Below are 26,958 nucleotides of genomic sequence, written 5' to 3'. Positions count from 1 at the left end.
TATTTGATCTGTATCTTTTTATTTTAGAAATCTAAGGACACTGGTTTAGTAGGCCTCTCAATGGCACACCTGTGCAGCCAGCCAGGACGTGACGTGTTTATCCATCACAAAAATGTCAGGTATCATAACTTCACTGTGACTTTACAGCTGGCGTGATAGAAAGGAAAAGCTCTCTCTCATATATCGCGTTCAAAACAACTGGGAACTCTGAACCCCCGAATTCAACTGGGACCTCAGGAAAAAAAGAGTCCCAACTGGGAAAAATCCTTTTGAACGGTCACCCAACTCGGGAAAACCTTTTTTTTGTGGTTTTACAGTTGTCTTGATATCCTGATAGGAAACAAATACTTAGCGAAGTTAGTTTAACGGATAACTTGTTCTGTTATAATGGGAAAAAATGTAAAGGAAATGGGAGGTGAGACTGTAGTTACATTTCATTAAGTTACCTTAGTCCGTACACTTCCTTTGCAACAGAAACTAGTCAGCAGCAAGCTAGACAGTCTTAGCGTGTCAAATCTGGGCTTGTTAGATAATTAGCTAGTCATATCACACAGATGTGTAAACTGCTGGGTAACACCAACCTAGTTAGCTAGATGTTATTGTCGGGAGTTTGAATAACGTACCCCGTGTATATAGCCAAGTTATCGTTACTCATGATTGTGTATTTATTCCTTGTTATTAGATATTTTTCTATTGATCTTTTTTTTTGCTCTCTGCATTGTTGGGAAGGGCCGTAAGTAACATTTCATTGTTAAGTCCACACCTGTTGTTTACGATTTTTTTTTTTTTTTTAAGTCGACACTATTTGGTTGCTAGAGTACAGTAGCAAGTTAGCAACCTATACATGTTTTGCTTTCTATACGATTTCATAAATTGTTAAATTATGACTCTTATACAAATTCCAGGTAAATTGATGAGTGAGACAAATTGCTTTGTGGACATAATTATAGACTTTAAGCAAATGGACAGACAGGTCGACAGTCAAATGCCGCGTTCAAAACAAGTCGGAACTCGGAAATCTCCGACTTCAATGTGTTTTAGACAACCTAGGAACACGCATATACGCTCTGTATGTTCCTAGAAGATAACTGGGAACTCGTAAAAATACGAACTCAGACTGGGAAAAATATTTTTGAACGGTCATCCAACTTGGTGTTCCAAGTCAGAAACGCGAACATCTTTCTAGAGCTCCGACATTCCGACCTGAATATAAACGATGTCAGAGTTTGACCACTTTTTTTTTTTCTCTCGAGTTACCAGTTGTCTTGAAAGCACCATGATATCCTGATAGGAAACAAATAACATAGCAAGGTTAGTGTTTAACGGAGAACTTGTTCTGTCATAATGAAACAAAATAGGATCTAAAGGAAATGGGAGGTAAGAAACGAGTTAGCTGCATTTCATTAAGTTATTTTAGTCCTTACACTTCCTGTGCAACAGAAACTAGACGGCAGCAAGCTAGACTGTTAGCGTGTTAGAAAGCTAGCTAGCTTATCACTAGGTCAGGGTTCCCCAACTTGCGGGTGGTTTTATTTGCCCCCCCCAAAAAAACATTTTGTTTTCATTGTTGGACATAAGACTAAAAACACCAGGAAATCAGCTTCAATTAATTTTAATTTAAATCAGCTGTTCCCATTTCATTAAGTTCCGGGTAAATTGACGAGTGAGACAAATTGCTTTGTGAACATACATATTGACTTTAAGCAAATGGACACGTCGACTTGTGTGTGATTGTATATTACGTTCAGAACTCGAAAAATACGAGCTCAGACTGGGAGAAATCATTTTTAAAGGTCATAAAACGTGGAATTCTAAGTCGGAAACTCGGAACATATTTCTAAAGCTCTGACTTTCCACCCTGAAAATCAATAAAAGTGTATTTGTCACGTGCGCCGAATACAACAGGTGTAGGTAGACCTTACAGTGAAATGCTTACTTACAGGCTCTAACCAATAGTGCAAAAAAGCTATTAGGTGAATAATAGGTAGGTAAAGAAATAAAACAACAGTAAAAAGACAGGCTATATACAGTAGCGAGGCTACATACAGACACTGGTTGTCAGGCTGATTGAGGTAGTATGTAGATATGGTTAAAGTGACTATGCATATATGATGAAGAGAGAGTAGCAGTAGTGTAAAGAGGGGTTGGCGGGTGGTGGGTGGCGGGACACAATGCAGATAGCCCAGTTAGCCAATGTGCGGGAGCACTGGTTGGTTGGCCCAATTGAGGTAGTATGTACATGAATGTATAGTTAAAGTGACTATGCATATATGATGAACAGAGTAGCAGCAGCGTAAAAGAGGGTTTTTGGGGGGGGGGGGACACATTGCAAATAGTCCGGGTAGCCATGTGATTACCTGTTCAGGAGTCTTATGGCTTGGGGGTAAAAACTGTTGAGAGGCATTTTTGTCCTAGACTTGGCACTCCTGTACCGCTTGCCATGCGGTAGTAGGGAGCACACTCTATGACTGGGGTGGCTGGGGTCTTTGACAATTTTTAGGGCCTTCCTCTGACACCGCCTGGTGTAGAGGTCCTGGATGGCAGGCAGCTTAGCCCCAGTGATGTACTGGGCCATACGCACTACCCTCTGTAGTGCCTTGCGGTCAGAGGCCGAGCAATTGCCGTACCAGGCAGTGATGCAACCAGTCAGGATGCTCTCGATGTTGCAGCTGTAGAACCTTTTGAGGATCTCAGGACCCATGCCAAATTTTTTTTAGTTTCCTGAGGAGGAATAGGCTTTGTCGTGCCCTCTTCATGACTGTCTTGGTGTGTTTGGACCATTCTAGTTTGTTGTCGATGTGGATACCAAGGAACTTGAAGCTCTCAACCTGCTCCACTACAGCCCCGTCGATGAGAATGGGGGCGTGCTCGGTCCTCCTTTTCCAGTAGTCCACAATCATCTCCTTAGTCTTGGTTACGTCGAGGGATAGGTTGTTTTTCTGGCACCACCCGGCCAGGTCTCTGACCTCCTCCCTATAGGCTGTCTCATCATTGTCGGTGATGAGGCCTACCTACCACTGTTGTTAGCTCTGCAATTTTAATGATGGTGTTGGAGTCCTGCCTAGCCATGCAGTCGTGGGTGAACAGGGAGTACAGGAGGGGACTGAGCACGCACCCCTGGGGAGCTCCAGTGTTGAGGATCAGCGTGGCAGATGTGTTGCTACCTACCCTCACCACCTGGGGGAGGGCCGTCAGGAAGTCCAGGATCCAGTTGCAGAGGGAGGTGTTTAGTCCCAGGGTCCTTATCTTAGTGATGAGCTTTGAGGGTGCTATGGTGTTGAACGCTGAGCTGTTGTCAATTAATAGCATTCTCACTTAGGTGTTCCTTTTGTCCAGGTGGGAAAGGGCAGTGTGGAGTGCAATATAGATTGATCTGTTGTGGCGGTATGCAAATTGGAGTGGGTCTAGGGTTTCTGGGATAATGGTGTTGATGTGAGCCATTACCAACCTTTCAAAGCACTTCATGGCTACGGACGTGAGTGCTACGGGTCTGCAGTCATTTAGGCAGGTTGCTTTTGTGTTCTTGGGCGCAAGAACACAAAGGTGGTCCACTATGGTGGTCTGCCTTTGGTGGTCTGCCAGCACACGTCCTGGTAATCGGTCTGGCCCCGCAGCCTTGTGTATGTTGACCTGTTTAAAGGTCTTACTCACGTCGGCTACGGAGAGCGTGATCACACAGTCGTCCAGAACAGCTGATGCTCTCATGCCTGCCTCAGTGTTGCTTGCCTCGAAGCGAGCAGAGAAGTGATAACTCGTCTGGTAGGCTCGTGTCACTGGGTAGCTCGCGGCTGTGCTTCCCTTTGTAGTCTGTAATAGTTTGCAAGCCCTGCCACATAAGATGAGCGTCGGAGCCGGTGTAGTATGATTCAATCTTAGCCCTCTATTGACGCTTTGCCTGTTTGATTGTTCTTCGCAGGGCATAGCAGGATTTCTTGTAAGCTTCCGGGTTAGAGTCCCGCACCTTGAAAGCGGCAGCTCTACCTTTGAGCTCAGTGCGAATGTTGGCTGTAATTCATGGCTTCTGGCTGGGGTATGTACGTACAGTCACTGTGGGGACAACGTCCTCAATGCACTTATTGATAAAGCCAGTAACTGATGTGGTGTACTCTGCAATGCCATCGGAAGAATCCCGGAACATATTCCAGTCTGTGATAGTAAAACAGTCCTGTAGTTTAGCATCTGCTTCATCTGACCACTTTTTTATAGACCGAGTCACTGGTGTTTCCTGCTTTAATTTTTGCTTGTAAGCAGGAATCAGGAGGATCGAGTTGTGGTCGGATTTACCAAATGGAGGGAGAGCTTTGTACGCGTCTGTGTGTGTGGAGTACAGGTGATCTAGAATTTTTTTTCCCTCTTGTTGCACATTTTCCATGTTGATGGAAATTTGGTAGAACTGATTTAATTTTCCCTGCATTAAAGTCTCTGGCCACTAGGAGCGCTGCCTGTGGGTGAGTGGTTTCCTTTAAAGATGACTGACGTCATGATTTTACCTAGTTTTTTTCTTAGTTCCCAGTTGTCTTGTAAGCACCAAGAGTCCTAGCTACTAATACTGAGTTCACAACAACTGGGATCTGGGAAACCTCAACTAAAGTGCTTTCAAGACAACTGGATACTCAGAGCGTAGCTCAGACTGTGAAAATACATTTTAAACGGTCATCCAACTTAGAAAGAGGCCCGAGTTCCACTGTTGGAATTCCGAGTTGGATGACTGTTCAAATAATTTGCAAATAAATTCATTAAAAATCCTACAATGTGATTTTCTCGATTTTTTTTCTTCTCATTTTGTCTGTCATAGTTGAAGTGTACCTATGATGAAAATTACAGGCCTCTTTCAACTTTTTAAGTGGGAGAACTTGCACAATTGGTGGCTGACTAAATACTTTTTTCCCCCACTGTAAATATATATGTATATGATGGTGTGTATAGGCAGTATATGATTAGGAAAGGTGTACAGCAGTACTTAAAGTACATTCGGAAAGTATTCAGACCCCTTCACTTTTCCATATTTTGTTACGTTACAGCCTTATTCTAAAATGGATTGACATGACAGTGCATGTCAGAGCAAAAACCAAGCAATGAGGTCGAAGGATTTGTCCGTAGAGCTCCGAGACAGGATTGTGTCGAGGCACAGATCTGGGGAAGGGTACCAAAACATTTTTGCAGCATTGCAGGTCCCCAAGAACACCGTGGCCTCCATCATTCTTAAATGGAAGAAGTTTGGAACCACCAAGACTCTTCCTGGGCCTGGCCGCTTGGCCAAACTGAGCAATTGCGGGAGAAGAGCCTTGGTCAGGGAGGTGACCAAGAACCCGATGGTCACTCTGACAGAGCTCTGTGGAGATGGGAGAACCTTCCAGAAGGACAAATATCTCTGCAGCACTCCACCAATCAGGCCTTTCGGGTAGAGTGGCCAGACGGAAGCCACTCATCAGTAAAATGCACATGACAGCCTGCTTGGAGTTAGCCTAAAGGCATCTCAGACCATGAGAAACCAAGATTCTCTGGTCTGATGAAACCAAGATCAAACTCTTTGGCCTGAATGCCAATCCTCACGTCTGGAGGAAACCTGGCACCATACCTATGGTGAAGCATGGTGGTGGCAGCGTCATGCTTTGGTGATGTTTTTCAGGGCAGGGATTGGAAGACTAGTCAGGATCGAGGAACAGAGCGAAATACAGAGAGATCCTAGATGAAAACCTGCTCCAGAGCACTCAGGACCTCAGACTGTGGGCGAAGGTTCACCTTCCAACAGGATAACGACCCTAAGCACACAGCCAAGACAACGCAGGAGTGGCTTCAGAACAAGTCTCTGAATGTCCTCGAGTGGCCCAGCCAGAGCCCGGACTTGAACCCAATCGAACATCTCTGGAGAGACCTGAAAATAGCTGTGCAGCGACATTCCCCATCCAACCTGACAGAGCTTGAGAGGATCTGCAGAGAAGAATTGGAGAAACTCCCCAAATACAGGTGTGTCAAGTTTGTAGCGTCATACCCAAGAAGGCTCAAGGCTCTAATCGCTGCCAAAGGTGTTTCAACAAAGTACTGAGTAAAGGGTCTGAATACTTATGTAAATGTGATATTTCCATTTTTTTTGTATATAAATTTGGAACAATTTCTAAATACCTGTTTTGCTTTGTCATTATGGGGTATTGTGTGTAGATTGATGAGGGGAAACAACTATTTAATCCATTTTAGAATAAGGCTGTAACATAACAAAATGTGGAAAAAGTCAAGGGGTCTGAATACTTTCCGAGTGCATTATATGCCAAGTTGCTCTCGGAGTATCTTAATGGACCTGCAACTTTGACTTTCTCCACTTCCGCTCTGCCTTTCTGCAATTTCTCCTTAATTTATTCATTTCCTCAGTCTCCATTTGGATGTGGCCTTTGTCAACTTTACTGGAGCTGTGGCATCAATGGTTACCCTTCATTTGTTATTAAAGTTATCAACTGAATCACAAGAGGAAGGCAGAATAGGTGATGGAGTATTTATTGTTCATACACTCAATAAAATCTGTAGCAACTTCAAAGGTAGGATAGTGTTTAATAATGTGTTCAGTATTACCATGTGCTATGGGCAACAAGGTAGTAATGAACACACAGTGGTGATCAGATAAAGCAACATCAACAATAGAGGATATGTCAGTAGAAAGCCTCTTGGTAATAACCAGGTCCAGAGAATGGCTGTGCTTATGGGTGGGCCCAGTAACATGGTGGATAAAGTCCATAGAGCTCAAAAGATTCATAAATTCTCTTTGTCAACATGAATATAACATCTCCCAACACAATGACATTTAAACAGTATAGCATGATGCTGAAAAGACCCAAAGTATCCAAATGAAATGTCCTTACAGCTGAGAGCATTAGTAGAAATAGTGTATGTCCCCCCACCCTTTTTCCATTTTCTGATAGAGTATGAAAAGCTTTAGCCCGGGGGGGGGGCTTCAATAAGAGCAGCACTACAGTCTGAAGACGGCCATGTTTCAGTGAGAAACATGCAATCAACTTTGCAGTCAGTAATGAGGTTTTACTAGTGATTGTTCTAACATTTAAAAGTGACTTTCAATGAGTGTGAGCCACTGCCCCTGGGGCATCTGCCTAGAGGTAACCAAACCTATTAACGTTACAACCACGTTTTTTGACAGTCTCCAATCTATCAGAATGGTAGATGACAGAAGGTGGAGTTAAAGGAACATAAATGAGGTTACTCACAATAACCATAGTGCCCTTTCTACAGGAGTTGATATGCTTTCTAAGTCCTCTGTTGCTTATTCTGACAGGGAGAACTGGAGCACTGCCAGACCCCGTCAGTCTGTAAAACAGTTTGCCATGTTGCTGGAGATAATCCTGGAACCCCTGCAGTTCGGGTGAATCCCGTCTCCTTTAAAAAGGCTTGCTTGTTCCCACAGCAAATCAGAGTTGTCACAAAAAGAGACAATCCTGTCGTTGCAAAGTTTCTTCAGGTACTCGTTTAGGGCAAAGAGTCGACTGAAACGTCCAGAAGGCCTTCTGAAGCACGGGAGGGGGCCAGAGATAATTATTCTCTTCCCTGTGCAAGCGAGGGCTTTAAAAAAAAATTGTAGTCCTTCCTCAGATCGCCGAAAACTAAGGTTGTTAAAACCTACGTGAGTGACGATGGTGTCAAAATTGGAGTAGTTGGCCATAACCGTGTGAAGCAGCGATATCATGGACACAGCCTTCTGGAAGACAGTGGACCTTGGTCAGTCCGCAGACCGTAGGCAAGCCAAAATCTCTCACCATCAAGCTGACAATCTAGAGTCACATTTGTTTATTCTGCAAGCTGTAGCACCCACAATTTAACATTAAAGTAGGTTTTATATAGGGCTATAGAGTTCAGTCTAATTCGTGTTTTCTTTTTTGCCGTGGAAAATCTACTATCGTAGTATCGCCATCCTGGTATTGTGGCAACTCTAATAATGCTTTGGGGCTGTTAACCTGCATTAATACAGTGTGCATTTTCCCTTTGTGCAAGCTTGCTGTGAAATGGGAGGTGATGGTTCCTCCATATGGTGCTGGATTATATCTCTGTTGGTCTGTGTGCTCACACCTGTATCCCTTTTCCACCTGTGTTTGCAGTCAAAGACGTCATCCCTCTGGTGTCTCCTCGTCCTAAACCCTCACCGGCCCTCTCCTCCCTCCAGGAGACCGAGATGAAACCCTCTCAGCCCCCCGGACACCTGTCCAACCCCAACACTTACCCCCTGCCCAAACGGGTGCTACCCTTGACCAGCCCCGAACTGGTCGAACTCAGGGCGAAGCCCGCTCCTGGCCTGCCTCCTCACCCTCCCCACCTGCCAGGGGTACACCACCGAGCCTCCGGGGTTGGAGGTGGGGGTGAAGCAAAGGATGGCCCGGCCAACTTTACAAACACCCTAATCAGGGAAATCCAGCATTCCCACAACCCTGTGACCCCTAACCCCTATAGGGGCAAGACCTTTAACACTAGGGGTGGTATGGGAAAGGACAACCCACTGTCGCCCTCCTCCCTTCCCCCATGCAGAGTCAGTGCCCCCAGCAGAAGGAGGGACTATGGAGCGGTGCTGAGGGAAGACATGAACAAGAAACTCAAGGTAGAGTTTCTTTTGAGTTTGTTCTCTTTTCTCTGATCACATCCCTATTAGCGTTGGGGTCAATTCCGGTCAATTCAGGAAGTATACTGTAATTCCCATTCCAACTCTCTTCAATGCTTTTCAGTGGGGAAAATTGGAATTCGGTTTACTTTCTGAATTGACATGGAGTTGACCCCTATCCTGATCCCTACATACTTAATTTGCTGTATCTATCTACTTTCCATTGGCATAACAATCTCACGGCAGCTTTACCTCATGTCTATCCAACACACTTATAGGTTGGATCCAGTGATGTTGGGAGCTCTAGACCGCCGTTCCCTGTTGCCCAGCTCCGCAGGCTCTCTGTGCCCCCAACCGTTACCTCCAGACCGGGGCAGAGCAGCCAGCCGCTACCTTCCCCTTACGTGGACCTCCAGAGCCCGGGGAGTAGCCCGCCAGAGCGCAGGCACCACTTCTCCCAGAAGCTCTCGCAGTCTCTCCAGTCTATCCGCCAGTACAAAGTAGGAGGAGACGGGAAGGAGAGTACGATGATTCTTGGTGGTCCACTGTCACCCACCACGTGCATCCCTGTCAATCCACAGCAGGTACACTACATGACCAAATGTATGTGGACACCTGCTCGTTGAACATCTCATTCCAAAATCATGTGCGTTAATATTGAGTTGGTCCCCCCTTTGCAGCTATAACAGCCTCCACTCTTCTGGGAAGGCTTTCCACTAGATGTTGGAACATTGCTGCTGGGACTTGCTTCCATTCAGCCACAAGGGCATTAGTGAGGTCGGGCACTGGTTGCAACACTCACTCCCGAGTTCTGCCTCTGGAAGTAATGTCAGTACAAGAACTGTTCTTCAGGAGCTTCATGAAATGGGTTTCTTAACGCTACAGCGTACAATGACATTCTAGATGATTCTGTGCTTCCAACTTTGTGGTAACAGTTAGGGGAAGGCCCTTTCCTGTGTCAGCATGACAATGCCCCCGTGCACAAAGCGAGGTCCATACAGAAATGGTTTGTCGAGATTGGTGTGGAATAACTTGACTGGCCTGCACAGAGCCCTGACCTAAACCCCATTGAACACCTTTGAGATGAATTGGAACGCCGACTACGAGCCAGGCTTAATCACCCAATATCAGTGCCCGACCTCACTAATGCTCTTGTGGCTGAATGGAAGCAAGTCCCTGCAACAATGTTCCAACATCCAGTGGAAAGCCTTCCCAGAAGAGTGGACGCTGTTATAGCAGCAAAGGGGACCAACTCCATATTAATGCAGATGATTTTGGAATGAGATGTTCGACGAGCAGGTCTCCACATACCTTTGACCATGTATTGTACTTCATTGATCCTGAAAGTCTGTGTCCTCAGCAGATACGAACACATAGAATCTAAACTGTCTCACTCTCATTGCACACAGGCACGTCAATAATGACAATTCAATGATGTTGATATTTGGTTCTCTTCTGTTTCCGGTCTTTCCACAGAGTCGTGGTTCCCTGGACCACAGAGGAACCACTCCCTCTAACAAGCGGTTCACTCCAGGTACAAATTAGACCTACTAACTCTTATGTAAATAACAAGCCCATCATAGATCTATTTTAGAATCCTGAACCCTTGTAAAATGAGTCTATGAGCACATCAATAGGTTAACCATCTCCAAATGAGAAGTTTCAATGTTGTTCTTTTTGTACAGTAACAATACTGATGCAGACATGTATAGAAGTTTCTGATGCCCCTTCTGCCATTTGACTAATGATTTGTTTGGAGTAGTATACTATGCAAATTCAGGCTAACTTTGCATGAAGTGCACTTTTATCTAGTTATCTAGTGGGCCTCTCTGTTATGTGTGCTAAAGGGCTTGAAAAAGGGGTTATCACAATTGACTTCACAATTCATGTAATATTTTGTCATCTGTTGAGGGGCCTTGTAAAAACCCACATACTCGTTCTCTAGTATATTACTTGTTGAACTTTATATGAAATATTCTATTTACTGTGAATGTTGATTATGATGTTTCCCACCAGGAGGCACCAGATCCCTGTCTCTGAAGAGACTCAGACACCCAGACTTGGAGGAGAAAAACGGAGGAAGAGGAGAGGACATGGCTAATAAGAGACTTCGTCCAGAGGACTATATCCCAGGCCCTATCAGTACCTGGCACCCACCCGATGGAACAGCCAGGTGAGGGGGTAAACATTTAATTCAATGCAACTTTATTTGTCCCCTTCAGCAATTACTATTAGGGCTAACTTTGTATGATGTGTAGTAGCTGGAAATGACTACAGAAAGATGGACGATGGAGTGAGCTAACCTTATATTTTGACTTATGATCGTTTAGATAATTGTGCTAACTAAGCTCATAAGGCCTTCTACAAGAATCAATGAATATAATATCAATTGAAAAGCCAGAAATGTTACTGGTTGTGATCTCTGTAAAGCCTGGTTTGTGATGGCTAAGTGGTCTGTTATGAATACATTTGATTTAATTTGACCCCTTACTCCTAGTTCTAAGATGTCCACCAGCCCCAACCCATCCTACCTGAAGAAAGTCTTCATGAAGAACAATCTGAGCTCAAGTCCTACTCTAAGGTTGAAGAAGAGTCTCACCCCTAAGAAGACAGAGGAAGGGATGGCGAGAGACAGGAGGACTGTCCCTACCTATCCACTCTCCACACCCAAACCTGCGAGGAAGCGCTGCACCGGCCATGGAAAGACGCCATGCTGCAATAGTGTGAGGGAGAACGGCAACCCTCAGGCTGGATACAGGAGAATGAATCACCAATCTGGCAACACTCAATCTTTTTACAGTGGTAGATGTCCTCAAACAGGCAACCGCTACAGCCAATCTGGCAACCCAGCCAACCTGCCAGTCACAATCCATAGTAGAGGAGAATGCAGTAGAGCTAAAGAGACCAGAGAGCGAGAGAGTGGAGGAAGAGAACCGACAGTTCGCCCCGACGGGAGAACCCCCAAACCCGACTCAAAATCTCAGAGCTCGGACTCGAGCTGCCCTAGTTCTCGGCGCCATCACGCATTGGAAAATAAGCGACACGTCTCTCGCCCACGGAGAACGTCTGCCTTGCCGGATGACCTGAATGACCTTTTCACCCCTGACCCCATAACCTCTAGCCTGTCTAGAGCAGCGATTACCTTTTCCCCTAGTCCCCAGAGAGGAGACAGGTCGCCCTCTGTACACAACAAGGTTCCTCTGTCTGTTGTGTTGGCTACTGTCAGTGATGCTAGTATGGGACCGGGGTCCCCCTATGTAACAAGCCCTAGAGAAATCCCCCCAAGATCCCGCTCACAGCGAATCCCATGTCCCAAGATCTCTTCCTGTACGGACACTGCAATGGACCCCTGTAAGCTACTCCTGGACCCCAAAATCTACTCCTCCTTTGTAAGGCTGGAGTTGAGCAGGAATGACTTGACTAAACTAGAGAGCGGCTTGTACAGAGCCATCACCAGCACTGTATCTTCCTCAGGGAAGCCCCCTAAGGATGTCACCTCAGGACTGAAAACAAGATCTTCTAGTATTGCTTCAGCAGAGTTGGTGTCACCTATGAATGAGAATGCCTACCTCAAGACAGAGTCCTCCATTCTGAAAACTATCCCCCTCTCAGCCTCTGCAAAGTCTTCATCCTCATGTAAGGACAAGTCATTTAGCTTGGAGACGGCAGACCTCAAAACCAGTCCCTCCTCAACCCTGGACCGACATGGACAAGGAAAGGAGGGTGACAAGAGGAAGGAAGGAGACCAGAAGGTCCATAAGAGTTTATCGTTCCTTGAGGAAGGAGAACAAAGAAGCAACAAGAACAATTCCCGTAAGAGTCTGGAGGAGGACCCTCTGGATGTGGAGTTGAGCCTAGGCCTCGACCTGAGCCTGGGGCTAGAGTTGGCGCTATCCCAGAACAGCAGCAGCAGTGACGAAGACCAGCTGCCGTCCCTGCATCAGATCCTGGACCGTACCGCCCGGCCCCCAGACACCCCAGAAAAAGGAACCATCCCTGTACCCAGCATCCCCGTTGGACTCCCACACCACAGCCAACCAGTAAGATGCAACTTTCTTCGGGCTGTGTCCCTATGGGTCGTGGTCAAAAATGTTTTATTCACTTATTGTCATTTTCCAGTTTTGATGTAGGCCTAAATGCGGTCCAGTATAGCCACTATAACCAGTCTGTAAGGAGCAACTTTCTATAATGCATTTATATGGTTTAGTTGTAACTAATTGTAAAAGGTTAGAAAAGTTCAAAGGACTAATTTGAAGTGCCGTTAAACAGTGTACTACAAATTACAAGTCGTCTCTAACAATGCTACAGTGTTTGGTACAGTGTTTTACACTAGTATTACCTCAGTCTAAATGGGTTGATAACGTTGATGTGGTGTTTTCTCTGGCAGGCTTCTTCATCTAAAGCGAAACACACCAGTTACAGGAACAACCTGGATGAGATGCTGAAGGAAAAGGAGAGCATTCAAAGGTTTTGCTTTATCATAAGTGACATTATAGTGCTATTTTCTCCATGTGGGTCTTTTAGATAGAGAAATCACTGCATTGCTTTAAAATGACAATGTACCATTTTATTTATTTTTTTTAACCAGGAAGGGCTCATTGAGATTTAAAATCTATTTTTCAAGAGCGTCCTGGCCAAGATAGGCAGCACCAAGTCATTACACAATTACAGACAAATAACATGAAAAACTACAAGTAATCTAGTAAAAACCATAGAATTCACAAGTGTATAACAAAATCATAAAACAGCACATTAAAAACATTGACAGGTCAGGGAATCAGCATCAAAGTCCTTCATCAGTGATTTACAAACACCAATCAGGACATGTTCTTCCAGGTTAAAAGTATTTTGTAAAGCGTTCCAAGCCGATGGGGCAGAGCACATAAAAGCCCTTTTACCAAATTTAGTTTGGACATTTGGAACAGTTAGCAGGATAAAGTCCTGCGAACAAAGAGAGTACCCACCACAAAAATGCCCAAATAAAATGGTAGTAAACCCAAAATGGCTTTGTAAATAAAAGTATACCAGTGACTGAGCCTACGAGTGACTAGAGAAGGCCAGCCAACCTTGGTATATAGAGTGTAGTGGTGCGCAATGGTTTTGCAGTTTAAAATAAATCTCAGTGCGCCTTGGTAAAAGGTGTCAATTGATCTCAAACACTGAGCGGAAGCATTCATATATAAAATATCCCCATAGTCTAGTAAAGGCATACATGTAGCTGATACTAGCCTCCTTCTGGCTTCAAAAGAAAAACGAGCCTTATTCCTAAAATAAATCCCAACTTCAGCTTCAATTTTTGTGTAAGTTGTTGAATATGCAATTTAAATGAGGCCATCATCAATTAAAATTCCAAGTTTTTATGAGGTTACAGTCTCAATCTCATTGCCCTGACGTAATAGGTGAAATGTTCAGAGATCTATTTCTTGCTTTAGAAAACACCATTAGCTTTGTCAGTATTAGGGATAATCTTCAATTGACACAAGGTATGTTGAACAGTATAAAAATAAGTTTGCAAGTTCTGTGAAGCTTTTGTGAGACGAGGCACAACAATAAATAACAGTATCATCGTTGTTGTGAGATGACACATTGCTGTGAAACGTGACTTTGTTCTGTCCTTGTTGTTTCCCCCCCAGGTCTAAGGTGATGGAGAGGTCTCTGCATTGCTTAAACAAGAGTTGTATATCATATTGTATGAGTACTATGTCACAACACTGTCGTGGTTATTCCCCCAGGTCTAAGGTGATGGAGAGGTCTCTGCATTGCTTAACCCCCTAGTCGACCTGTGTTTATTATGTTACATCAATCTAAGTAACATAATAAACACAATCTCCATCAAAATCAGTCACTTTAGATAGAGAGATCTGCTAAACTGGAGAGCTCTGTTAAACTGGAGAGCTCTGTTAAACTGGAGAGCTCTGTTAAACTGGAGAGCTCTGCTAACCTGGAGAGCTCTGCTAACCTGGAGAGCTCTGCTAAACTGGAGAGCTCTGTTAAACTGGAGAGCTCTGTTAAACTGGAGAGCTCTGTTAAACTGGAGAGCCCTGTTAAACTGGAGAGCCCTGTTAAACTGGAGAGCCCTGCTAACCTGGAGAGCTCTGCTAACCTGGAGAGCTCTGCTAAACTGGAGAGCTTTGCTAAACTAGAGAGATCTGTTTTTTTGCCTTGGATGAATCTCAATTCACCGCATCTGCCTATGTCGCACTTCTGCGGTGAAAGGTGACAGAGCTAGAGCGGTGTTTGTCAAACCATGTGACATCCCACAAATCGGTCTTCTCACGATAATGTCTGGAGCGTCTGAACTGTTTGACGTAAAACTATGTTACTATGGAAAGGGGAAACTTTCACAAACACGATGGTGTTCGCCGTTTTGCTCTATGACCCCCACAAGTGTCGTCTGAAGGTAACCTGTACCGTTTTTAAAAAGGAATGGAAGGATGAAGGTAGATTTGTGCCTACCCAAAAGGGGTTAAATATGTGTAAAGAATATATATATTTCCTGAGCTTTCTTATGTCTCTAGATATAGAGCAAACACTTCAAAACCTTGTTTCTCATGATTTAGTTTTTGACTGTCTTTTTTCCCATTTATAAATGTGTTTTTCAATGTGTTTCTCTGGGCTATAGTAGTAAAGGCCAAATTCAATATTTTATCAAATATATATATTTTGTTAGTTACCTAAAAATTCTTAATCAAATAGCTAAATGATCCATGGTATGACCATCTTAAAACAATTCCATATGTCAGCTTAGAACCCCCCAACGGCTTAGACTTTTAGAATTAAACAAGAGCTCTATGTCATAACAATGTGTGCTATGTCGTGGTTATTCTCCCCAGGTCTAAGGAGATGGAAGCCAAGCTGCATCTCTCCTGTAAGGAGAAACTGCTGAGATTGGCTGAGGAAGAGGAGGAGGAGAACATTGAGGAGGCTATCTCACTGCAGCAAAAGTAACTACACGCACGCACACACACATACACTTAAAACATACAGTACCAGTCAAAAGTTTGGACACACCTACTCATTCAAGGGTTTTTCTTTATTTTTACTATTTTCTACATTGTAAAATAATAGTGAAGACATCAAAACTATGAAATAACACATATGGAATCATGTAGTAACCAAAAAAAGTGTTAAAAAATCTAAATATATTTGAGATTCTTCAAAGTAGCCACCCTTTGCATTGATGACAGCTTTGCACACTCTTGGCATTCTCTCAACCATCTTCACCTGGAAGGCTTTTCCAACAGTCTTGAATGAGTTTCCACATATGATGAGCACTTGTTTTCTGCTTTTTCTTCACTCTGCAGTCCAACTCATCCCAAACCATCTCAATTGGGTTGAGGTTGGGTGATTGTGGAGGCCAGGTCATCTGATGCAGCACTCTATCACTCTCCTTCTTGGTCAAATACCCCTTACACACAGCCTAGAGGTGTGTTTTGGGTCATTGCCCTGTTGAAAAACAAATGATAGTCCCACTAAGCACAAACCAGATGGCATGGCATTTCGCTGCAGAATGCTGTGGTAGCCATGCTGGTTAAGTGTGCCTTGAATTCGCTGTTGACACTGTCACCAGCAAAGCCCCATCCCACCTCCTCCTCCATGCTTCACGGTCGGAACCACACATGCGGAGATCATCCGTTCACCTACTCTGCGTCTCACAAAGACACGGCGGTTGGAACCAAAAATCTCAAATTTGGACTCATATGACCAAAGGACAGATTTCCACCAGTCTAATGTCCATTGCTCATGTTTCTTTGCCCAAGCAAGTCTGTTCTTCTTATTGGTGTCCTTTAGTAGTGTTTCCTTTGCAGCAATTTGACCATGAAGGCCTGATTCACACAGTCTCCTCTGAACAGTTGATGTTGAGATGTGTCTGTTACTTGACCTCTGTGAGGCATTTATTTGGGCAGCAATCTGAGGCTGTTAACTCTAATGAACTTATCCTCTGCAGCAGAGGTAACTCGGGGTCTTCCTTTCCTGTGGCGGTCCTCATGAGAGCCAGTTTCATCATAGCGCTTGATGGTTTTTCACTTCACTTGAAGTTCTTGACATTTTCTTAAAGTAATGATGGACTGTCGTTTCTCTTTGTTTATTTGAGCTGTTCTTGCCATTTAATGGACTTGATATTTTATCAAATAGGGGTGGTATACAGAAGATAGCCCTATCTTGTCACACTGATTTGGCTCAAACGCATTAACAAGGGAAGAAATTCCACAAATGAACTTTTAACAAGGCACACCTGTTCATTGAAATGCATTCCAGGTGACTACCTCATGAAGCTGGTTGAGAGAATGGCACGAGTGTGCGAAGCTGTCAAGGCAAAGGGTGGCTACTTTAAAGAATCTTAGATATAAAATATATTTTGATTTGTTTAACACTTTTTTGGGGTTACTACATGATTCCATATGTGTTATTTCATAGTTTTGATGTCTTCACTATTATTCTACAATGTAGAAAACAGTAAAAATAAAGTCAACCCAGTACTTTAGACTGGTACTGTACATCCATATAAACACAAAAGTGGAGCGTACAGAAAACAGAGTGCAGGTAGCCTAGAGGTTAACAGCGAAAGGTCGCTGGTTTGAATCCCTGAACCGGGCAATGTGGGAAAATCTGCTGTTCTGTCTGTGAGCAAGGCCCTTAAAAACAACCGCTCTACGGGCGCCGATAACGTCGATTAAGGCAGATAAATGCAGCGGACATTTTCGGTTGAAGTGTCTAGGTACCACATTTCCAGTTAATCCTAGGAGCAGAGGTAACTACATACACACACACACGAGGAGGACTAATAACCACAATCCCACACTTCCATGTGTGTATCTCTTGTCAACCCCAGGGATTTCCTGCAGCGTTTCTCGGTGTTGTCTAGTGCCATCCAGGACCTGCACCCCGGGGAAGCGGTGTTTAGCCTGGACAACTTTGGCCGTCTCTTCAGCCAACACACACTGCAGCTGAGACGCTGTAACGTCACCCCGTGTGACACCACACAGAAAACAATCCTCTGGTAAGATGTGTGTGTGACTGAGAGGAAATGTTCAGTCCTCTCCTCTCTTGCCCCATCACCCCATCTCTGTTGTTTTTCCCCTCTCTCTCTCTCTCTCATCTCTCTGGTGTGTGTTTTTCCTCTCTCTCTCTCTCTCTCTCTCTCTCTCTCTCTCTCTCTCTCTCTCTCTCTCTCTCTCTCTCTCTCTCTCTCTCGTTTTCTCTCTCTCGTTTTCTCTCTCGTTTTCTCTCTCTCTCTCTCGTTTTCTCTCTCGTTTTCTCTCTCTCTCTCTCGTTTCCTCTGTGTCTCTCAGGTCCTCTCCAGACCAGTTCAGGACCCAGGTCAGTTCCCAGCTGTTCCAGAGAGCCTACTGCTCCTCCCCCTGTCCTCCCCAGGTGACCCGCTGGCTCTTCCAGGTACTACTCTACACCCCCTTTTACCTGTCCCTGCGCTAGACTAATCAAATTGATTTATTTGTTTGTATAATTGCTTAATTTTAATTGATCAATGTACTGATGTCTCTTCTGTTGTTCTCTCCCTCTGGTGGTTTGGTGGTACGCAACAATTTTTTTTGTGGGGGGGACTAACATAGGGGGAGGACTAACGGGTGGGTACTAAAATGTTTTTAATCAAATGAGGATGGCTCATTAAAGACAGACAAAAAGTCAGCCTCTCTCTTTCTCTCTCCATCCCTCCCTCCTGTAGATGATGTCAGTCCACTCAGACAGGCTGACCTGTCATCAGGTACTACAGGCCCTTGGAGATATTGCCTGTTCCGCTGCTGAACACATGGTGCTGAATAAGAGTGAGAGGTTTGAGGTGTGGGTGCCCAGTATTGGAGACATGACCCTGGTCTTCATGAACATGGGGGTTCCCTTCGTCACCCTTTTCCCCCTGGAGAACCTACAACCCCCCTTCACTGAGGGAGACCTGATGTAAGTCTGTGTGTGTGTCAATAACTACTTTGTTCATACAATTTTTCTGATAGACAGATAATAACTACCTGTGTGTATGTAGAGAGGGCCTCCAGATCAGCACAGAGAGCCTGTCCAGCAAGAAGGAGCTCAGAACTTTCCCTGAACACAACTTTGACAATGTCGTCAAGTACATGTGTCATTGTACGTCGTTGTGCCCGCGGGTCTACAGTGACCGAGACCTGCTGTTACTCCTGACGGTGGTGAGCAGAGTGGGCCTGGACACGCAGCTCGCCCTCCAGCCCACTGAGCACCTCCGCTCCCTACTGCACAACCTGGTCAACAGCATAAGGGACTTGGACATCATGGTCAGTCAGTCAACTGTTTTATTTCTTTCTTCTTCTGTGGCTTCTGCGTGGTGCCGTAGTAACACGTGTACATGTGCAACCCCAATGGTTGTGGGTTCAATCCCCGCCTCAGCATTTATAACTTCATCTCCTACCTGCTTGTTTCCCCATCCAATTATTTGCTGTCTAAATAAGCCCAGGGCTAAGGGAGTGTTCACGCTTGCACATTGTAAAGTGGACTAGCACCATCCTTAGCCCAGGGCTAGCTGGCCCTGCTCCGGAGCAGGGTTAGCACTGACTTTTTTTAAACACAGTGCCAAAATAGCCATTTTGAAACAGGGTCAAGAATTTTCTAGGTTCAATCACAAAAGCTGCACTTTCACTTAATCTACATATGCTCATGACTAGTGGTGTAACGGACCGTAGTTGATCCGTGATCCGTACGGATCACCCCCCACGGCTCAGCACGCAGGTGAACCGCAGATCAATTGCAGAGTTTAACCATCATAGTGTGAAATACAGTTTAACTGCTGCTGTTACTTTTTAAAGTATTAATTGGCTAAATTTCGATGCAGAGTTGCAGTGAGAAGATAAAGACAAGACAAATGCATGTTGTGTTTTACTCTGAAGCCTGAAGGTTGATTTGATTATTTTTTTAAAGCAGTTGTGTTTACTGTTCATGTGAACGGGGCATGTTGAATCCCAACGAATCAATCCTGGATGTTCGCATTGCAAAAAGCAAAGAAGAAAAAAAGAGCAGTGACAGCCATGGCTGGCGGAGGAGCTGAAGAACTGGAAAAACCTCCCGCTTCATTTAAGTCTAATTTATGGGAGCACTTAGGCTTCCCTGTCAAATATGACGGAAGAAGGGTGGTGGACAACACCATTACGGTGTGTAGGCTAGAGGTCGACAGATTTTATGATTTTTCAACGCCGATACCGATCAATCGAACGATTTTTATATATTTGTAATAATGACAATTACAACAATACTGAATGAACACTTATATTTTAACTTAATATAATACATAAATAAAAACAATTTAGTTTAAATAATGCAAAAACAGTGTTGGAGAAGAAAGAAAAAGTACAACAAAACGTTTATTCTTTCAGTGAAATACGGAACCACATCTATAAGTCTAAATATTGCTGTTACATTGCACAACCTTCAACATTATGTCATAATTATGTAAAATTCTGGCAAATGAATTGCGGTCTTTTTTGGAAGAAATGGTCTTCACACAGTTTGCAACGAGCCAGGCGGCCCAAACTGCTGCATATACCCTGACTCTGCATGCACTGAACGCAAGAGAAGTGACACAATTTCCCTAGTTAATATTGCCTGCTAACATGAATTTCTTTTAACTAAATATGCAGGTTAAAAAATATATACTTGTGTATTGATTTTAAGAAAGGCATTGATGTTTATGGTTAGGTACACATTGGTGCAACGACAGTGCTTTTTTCACGAATGAGCTTGTTAAATCATCACCCGTTTGACGAAGTAGGCTGTGATTCGATGATAAATTAACAGGCACCGCATTGATTATTTGCAACGCAGGACAAGCTAGTTAAACTAGTAATATCATCAACCACGTGTAGTTAACTAATGGTTATGTTAAAATTGATTGTTTAATGCTAGCTAGCAACTTACCTTGGCTGCTTGCTGCACTCGCGTAACAGGTGGTCAGCCTGCCAAGCAGTCTCCTCGTGGAGTGCAATCTAATCGGCCATAATCGGCATCCAAAAATGCAGATTACCGATTGTTATGAAAACTTGAAATCGGGCCTAATTAATCGGTCGACCTCTAGTCTAGGCATTGTGCCACAAAGCCGTATGCTCATGGAAATAGATTGAGCATGGCCACACTTAAAGCGTCATCACCCTGGTGTGTCAGTGACAGGAGCCAACTCAGCCAAGAGACAACTTCTCACCGTGACATTTAAGCAGCCCTTTGCTGTAGCATCAGACTGAGCTAAAGTCATCACCAAATCTATTGGGATGTTTATCTCTGCAGACATGAGGCCATACTCTGTTGTGGAAAACAAAGGGTTTAAAAATATGGTGAAAGTGCTTGAGCCACGCTAGGAAATCCCCTGGCGCACCCACTCCAGTATGAAGATGGTGCCAGATCTTTATGAACAGGAAAATATCAAAATTGTCGATGAATTATCCAAGGCATCCTCTGTTGCCTTCACCACACCTCCAGGGTAACGGAAAGCTACGTGACTGTGACTGCTCACTAGACCAGAGGAGTGGGAGATGTGAAGTCCGGTGCTACAGACACGCCCCCTGTATTAGAGGCACAAATCTGGCACAGGTACTGCTAGGAACAGTAGCAGAGTGGAAGCTAGAGGCCCAATAGCAATATCCCAACCACCACAGATAATGCCAAGAACCAAGTAAATGCAGTGATGGAGCCTGGACTGGGGCCACAGATGGCTTTCTTTGCACATGTGATCAATTTAGCCCTACAGCGGAGGACACAGTGATGTCACCACTGACATTGTGGCCACTGAAAAGGTAAAACAAAGAGTGAATTACTTAAATAATAAATATAGTGCCGTCTGTTAGTCTATGCTATTGCTATTAGAATCATCCATTTTTGATTTGGAATAATAATGGCTTTTATTAAATGTTATTGCCACAATTATAGTTCTATGAAAATAAATGATTTGTTAGTTTAATAGATCAAGCCATTTTTTTCTGCCGGGTCAAGCCACAGAGCTGACAGGAGCAGACTCGGAGACATCTCCTCCACAAAATAATTTGGCCATGAAGGAGCTTTTCGGGGCGACCTTTATGAGCAAGGTCACAGGCAAGACGTTTGCCAACACCATCGAAGAGGAGGTGGCATCCTACAAGGCAGCACGCGGCGTTCCAGTGGATGGTGGAAAAGCAATGAGTGTAAATACCCTCACATTGCCATGATGGCAAGACGCTACCTGGCTGTGCCTGGTGTTCTCCACGGCAGGGGACATAGTGACTGCAAAGAGGTCTACCCTCTCCCCAGACAATGTAGACAACTTCAAATTATTTTTCAAAAAGATGAGGATATAATCTCAGGTCTGATTTTCTTTGCTTTCTTTTAAACTTTTTTTTTTATGTTGACACAGGCTATTATTTCATTCACTATTGTTCAAAGGAAGGTGTCACGCCTCATATTGCGCTTTAATTTAACAATTGAATATTTTATTTTAAGATTTTATTTTAAGATTTTATTGAAACATTGAAAAGTTCCTGTCTTTAAGTGTTCTTTAAGTAATAAATGGAAAGCAAAGTTATTTGTCTCTTGTTTTTTGCTGATCTGATGATCTGATCCTTGACTCAAAACCGTGAGTTTTGTGATCTGTTGCACCACTACTCATGACGCCTGCCACTCTCTTGTTTACCTGTCCGAGTCGACAGGAAGAGGTTATTTCACCCAAAATAAGTGTTTTGTCCAAGTTTCGAGTGACGAAAGGTAGCTAGCTAACACCAACTAACAGCTCTCACGTCTTGTCATGCGGAGCCGTTGCTATGGATACTCACACACACAGCGCAGGGAGCCGGGGACAGACCGAGAAAAGCACCTATAGATATGAGGAAGTTACTGTATTTCTGATTTCGGGTTAGGGCCGAGCCGGGCCTTAAATTTGGCAGAAGCAATCGGGACAGAGTAGGGCCTGAACGTTGCGGGCAGGGCAGGACTCTAGATAGAACGTAACATTGGATGCATGTCGGGGATGGGATGTATTTGTCGCGTGTTGTTTGTACGTTAGCCCAGGTCTCTGGAATACACGTATGAGTCCTTAGTTAACACATGCTTGTGTTAATTTGAGATAAGCCCAGGGCCTGTTTTAGCCAGGGGTCAAGAACAAGGCAGGTTTAGAAGGCCTTTAAAGGGGAAACTCCACCACTTTTCAACATCATATTCATTATCTCTGGTACCATACCAGTGTCTACATACAGTACATGAAAATGGCAAATTTCTAAGTTTTGTTGTAAAAAACAGATAACGTTAAAAAGTGCAATTTGATATAATCTAAAGTAAAAACATTTAAACAGGTGGTGACAGGGGGCATGGGAATGCCCTCCCCCTGGCTAGAAACTCATTACAGATTTTGACATTGAATTAGGAATTACAATAGTAATTTAAGAGGATTTTTTTTTACTTTTAATCCACCTCTGTCTTGGAATAGGACCTTTTTTAGGCCCTTTTTAACGACAGAATGTAGACTTGCACCTTTTTTACATGTTTTGTTTCTGTACTCTAGCACTTTGGATGATGCAACGGCTGAGGTTAAAGTGCAGACTGTCAGCTTTCATGTGAGGGTATTACCATTCATATTGGATGAACCATTTAGAAATTATAACACTTTTTGTACGTAGTCCCCCCTAATATCGGGGACCAAACGTATTGGGACAAATTCACTTGTGTATTAAAGTAGTCAAAAGTGTAATATTTGGTCCCATATTCATAGCACACAATGATTTACATCAAGCTTGACTCTACAAACTTGTTGGATACATTTGCTGTTTGTTTTGTTTGTGTTTGAGATTATTTTGTGTCCAATAGAAATGAATGGTAAATAATGTATTGTGCCATTTTGGGTAACTTTTATTCTAAATAAGAATAGAATATGTTTCTAAACACTTCTACATTAATGTGGATGCTACCATGATTACGGAGACATGCTAACCTCTCACCATTACAAGAACAGGAGAGGTTAACATTTTATATCATCCCCCCAAGACATGCTAACCTCTCACCATTACAAGAACAGGAGAGGTTAACATTTTATATCATACCCCCAAGAAATGCTAACCTCTCACCATTACAAGAACAGGAGAGGGTAACATTTATATCATCCCCCAAGACATGCTAACTTCTCATCATTACAAGAACAGGAGAGGGTAACATTTATATCATCCCCCAAGACATGCTAACTTCTCACCATTACAAGAACAGGAGAGGTTAACATTTTATATCATCCCCCCCAAGACATGCTAACCTCTCACCATTACAAGAACAGGAGAGGTTAGCATTTATATCATCCCCCAAGACATGCTAACCTCTCACCATTACAAGAACAGGAGAGGTTAACATTTTATATCATCCCCCCCAAGACATGCTAACTTCTCATCATTACAAGAACAGGAGAGGTTAACATTTTATATCATACCCCCAAGACACGCTAACCTCTCACCATTACAAGAACAGGAGAGGTTAGCATTTATATCATCCCCCAAGACATGCTAACCTCTCACCATTACAAGAACAGGAGAGGTTAACATTTTATATCATCCCCCCCAAGACATGCTAACTTCTCATCATTACAAGAACAGGAGAGGTTAACATTTTATATCATACCCCCAAGACACGCTAACCTCTCACCATTACAAGAACAGGAGAGGTTAGCATTTCTTAGGGGGTGTGATGTTTGTGCCTCTGTAATTTTGTATCAATTCAAATCCAAAGTGCTGTAGACCAGAGCCAAAACCCCAAAAATGTGTCACTAACCAGGCTTCCATCCAACCATTTCATGCGGATGAATTACATGACGCATGAAAAAAGTCCATCACGACCGGGCTGATGGAAACAACATGAAATGCCAACAGACAATTTGTTTGTTCGACATGGTGGGATCTTTTTGTGTCTAAAATAAATTGTGAGAAATGGCAGTGGAAACGCCTTTATGAGCAAATACTAATATAACCATCATATTTAAGTAAACTTGGAGTCACGCGATGTTGTGTGGTCCTCCCACTACCAATCTGTAAACCATGCTGTTTATTAGGCTACAGATGAACTAAGTTAGGAGGTGAAAGTGCAAGGTGATGAGCTTGATGCTCTTTTCCAATGAATATCGAGGTTCTTATTGTGGTGACATGATCATCAATGCTTGGCTGCCGTTTGACAAATACAAAAAATATCACTCTTGTCCATAATAATCTCATAATGTAGGTAGCCTACCTGCACTGTATCTGCGAGATGTTGGTTAATGTGCATGTGCCAAGACTAGAGTGGGCACATTTGCAATATACGCAACAATTTTGTTACAAAACCATCAGTAAAGTTGAAAATGCTAAACTCGTTTGTTTATTTTATATAAAAAATAAAATGTTACTTTTTACCCCCCTTTTTTCTCAATTTCGTGGGATCCAATTGGTATTTACAGTCCCATTGCTGCAACTCCCGTACGGACTCGGGAGAGGCGAAGCTCGAGAGCCATGTGTCCTCCGAAACACGACCCTGCTAAGCTGCACTGCTTCTGGACACACTGCTCGCTTATCCCGGAAACCAGCTGCACCAATGTGTCGGAGGAAACACTGCGATGCAGTGCCTTAGACAGCTGCGCCACTCGGGAGGCCCTATGGAAACCCATGTAACTTGTAATTTAACTGCAAAAGTTATTTTTATGTGCACTACGTCATCGCGCACAGCCTTTTATCCGCAAAAGGTTAGTTTGATGGAAACGCATCTCTGGTGGAAAATGAGCATGTTATTCTATGCAGATTTTTTTTTTTTTTATTCCAAATGAAAATCTGTCACAAATTGGATGGAAACCTAGCTACTGTCACAATACTTTTGGAGCTCACTGTATGTAGACACTGGTATGGTGCTGGAGATGAATGAATACTTGTCACAATTTCTTTCTTTTGATAGTTTGAACTTTATTTCTTTCCTTTGCTAGGTAAACTCATCTCACTGTGTTGTGTGTCTGTTTCTCCTGTCTCATTGTTGATGTTGATCTATCTCCTGTCCGGTAGCTGCCCAGGATCTGCATGTCGCTGATTGCCCTGACTGAGGACCACCACAACCTGCGCTGGCTGGTTGAGCTCCTGCCAGACAGCATGCGCGGCAAGCAACTCAGGAGACACCTCAGTGTGTTGGCCATCTCCAAGCTGCTGAACAACAGATGCACTTACATTCCCTCCAACACAGAGTTCCAGCTGTCAGACCTGCGTCCCTACCTCTCCCAAATGCGGCCCTCCTCACTTCTCCGGGGGCTGGCCACCTCCTGCTACAGGAGGAGTCACCACCCACACAGAGAGCGGGAGGAAGAGGAGGACTGTGCCTCCCTGGACCAGCAGGTCAACAAAGGGTTATTTACCAGGGTGTATATATGGGTAATTTTGCAACAGAATTTGTTTTGCAACAAAATATGAGTTTCTTATTGGACAAGAGCAGCAGCTAGTCCCGCCCAGCATAGGTTTGTTTGCTTGCGTCTGGTTCCAAGTGACTACACCTGTTGTCCGGTTAAATCAGGAGAACTAGGGTTGTGTTCATTAGGTCACACAACCGACAGTGGTTTCAAGGGAAGTGTATATACAGTTGAAGTCGGAAGTTTACATACACTTAGGTCGGAGTCATTAAAACTCGTTTTTCAACCACTCCACAAATTTCTTGTAAGCAAACTATAGTTTTGGCAAGTCGGTTAGGACATCTACTTTGTGCATGACACAAGTAATTTTTCCAACAATTGTTTACAGACAGATTATTTCACTTATAATTCACTATCACAATTCCAGTGGGTCAGAAGTTTACATACACTAAGTTGACTGTGCCTTTAAACAGCTTGGAAAATTCCAGAAAATTATGTCATGGCTTTAGAAGCTTCTGATAGGCTAATTGACATCATTTGAGTCAATTGGAGGTGTACCTGTGGATGTATTTCAAGGCCTACCTTCAAACTCAGTGCCTCTTTGCTTGACAACATGGGAAAATCAAAAGAAATTAGCCAAGACCTCAGGCGAAAAAATTGTAGATCTCCACACGTCTGGTTCATCCTTGGGAGCAATTTCCAAACGTCTGAAGGTACCACGTTCATCTCTACAAACAATAGTACGCAAGTATAAACACCATGGGACCACGCAGCGGTCATACCGCTCAGGAAGGAGACGCCTTCTGTCTCCTAGAGATGAACGTACTTTGGTGCGGAAAGTGCAAATCAATCCCAGAACAACAGCAAAGGACCTTGTGAAGATGCTGGAGGAAACAGGTACAAAGTATCTATATCCACAGTAAAACGAGTCCTATATCGACATAGCCTGAAAGGCCGCTCAGCAAGGAAGAAGCCACTGCTCCAAAGCCACCATAAAAAAGCCAGACTACGGTTTGCAACTGCACATGGGGACAAAGAT

At 43.8% G+C, this 26,958-nt stretch overlaps 1 protein-coding gene across 8 annotated transcripts in view; it reads left to right on the top strand.

The window, feature by feature from the left end:
* The first annotated feature begins 1,034 nt into the window (after positions 1-1,034).
* LOC139580487 (uncharacterized) overlaps positions 1,035-26,958 on the top strand; it is a 32,515-nt gene continuing 6,591 nt past the window's right edge. The window contains exons 1-14 of one of the 8 annotated variants that reach the window (XR_011676052.1): positions 2,692-4,330; positions 8,097-8,590; positions 8,869-9,174; positions 10,067-10,124; positions 10,607-10,763; positions 11,088-12,630; positions 12,978-13,057; positions 15,424-15,534; positions 17,424-17,591; positions 17,884-17,986; positions 18,276-18,505; positions 18,588-18,852; positions 24,993-25,274; positions 25,585-25,718. Coding sequence is in view for 7 of the 8 variants with exons in the window: in XM_071409224.1 (XP_071265325.1) it covers positions 4,288-4,330; positions 8,097-8,590; positions 8,869-9,174; positions 10,067-10,124; positions 10,607-10,763; positions 11,088-12,630; positions 12,978-13,057; positions 15,424-15,534; positions 17,424-17,591; positions 17,884-17,986; positions 18,276-18,505; positions 18,588-18,852; positions 25,585-25,944 (3,918 nt within the window). In the remaining variant the exon portion in view is untranslated. Of the gene's footprint in view, positions 1,378-2,691; positions 4,331-7,279; positions 7,367-8,096; positions 8,591-8,868; positions 9,175-10,066; positions 10,125-10,606; positions 10,764-11,087; positions 12,631-12,977; positions 13,058-15,423; positions 15,535-17,423; positions 17,592-17,883; positions 17,987-18,275; positions 18,506-18,587; positions 18,853-24,992; positions 25,275-25,584; positions 25,945-26,958 lie in introns of those variants that run through there. The other 7 variants (XM_071409224.1, XM_071409227.1, XM_071409226.1 and 4 more) reach the window with 7 other exon arrangements.

This window comes from Salvelinus alpinus, chromosome 7, assembly GCF_045679555.1.
Source record: "Salvelinus alpinus chromosome 7, SLU_Salpinus.1, whole genome shotgun sequence".
Classification (NCBI taxonomy): domain Eukaryota; kingdom Metazoa; phylum Chordata; class Actinopteri; order Salmoniformes; family Salmonidae; genus Salvelinus; species Salvelinus alpinus.
Note: the sequence above shows the minus strand (reverse complement) of the source record. Positions and strands in the feature narration are given on the sequence as shown.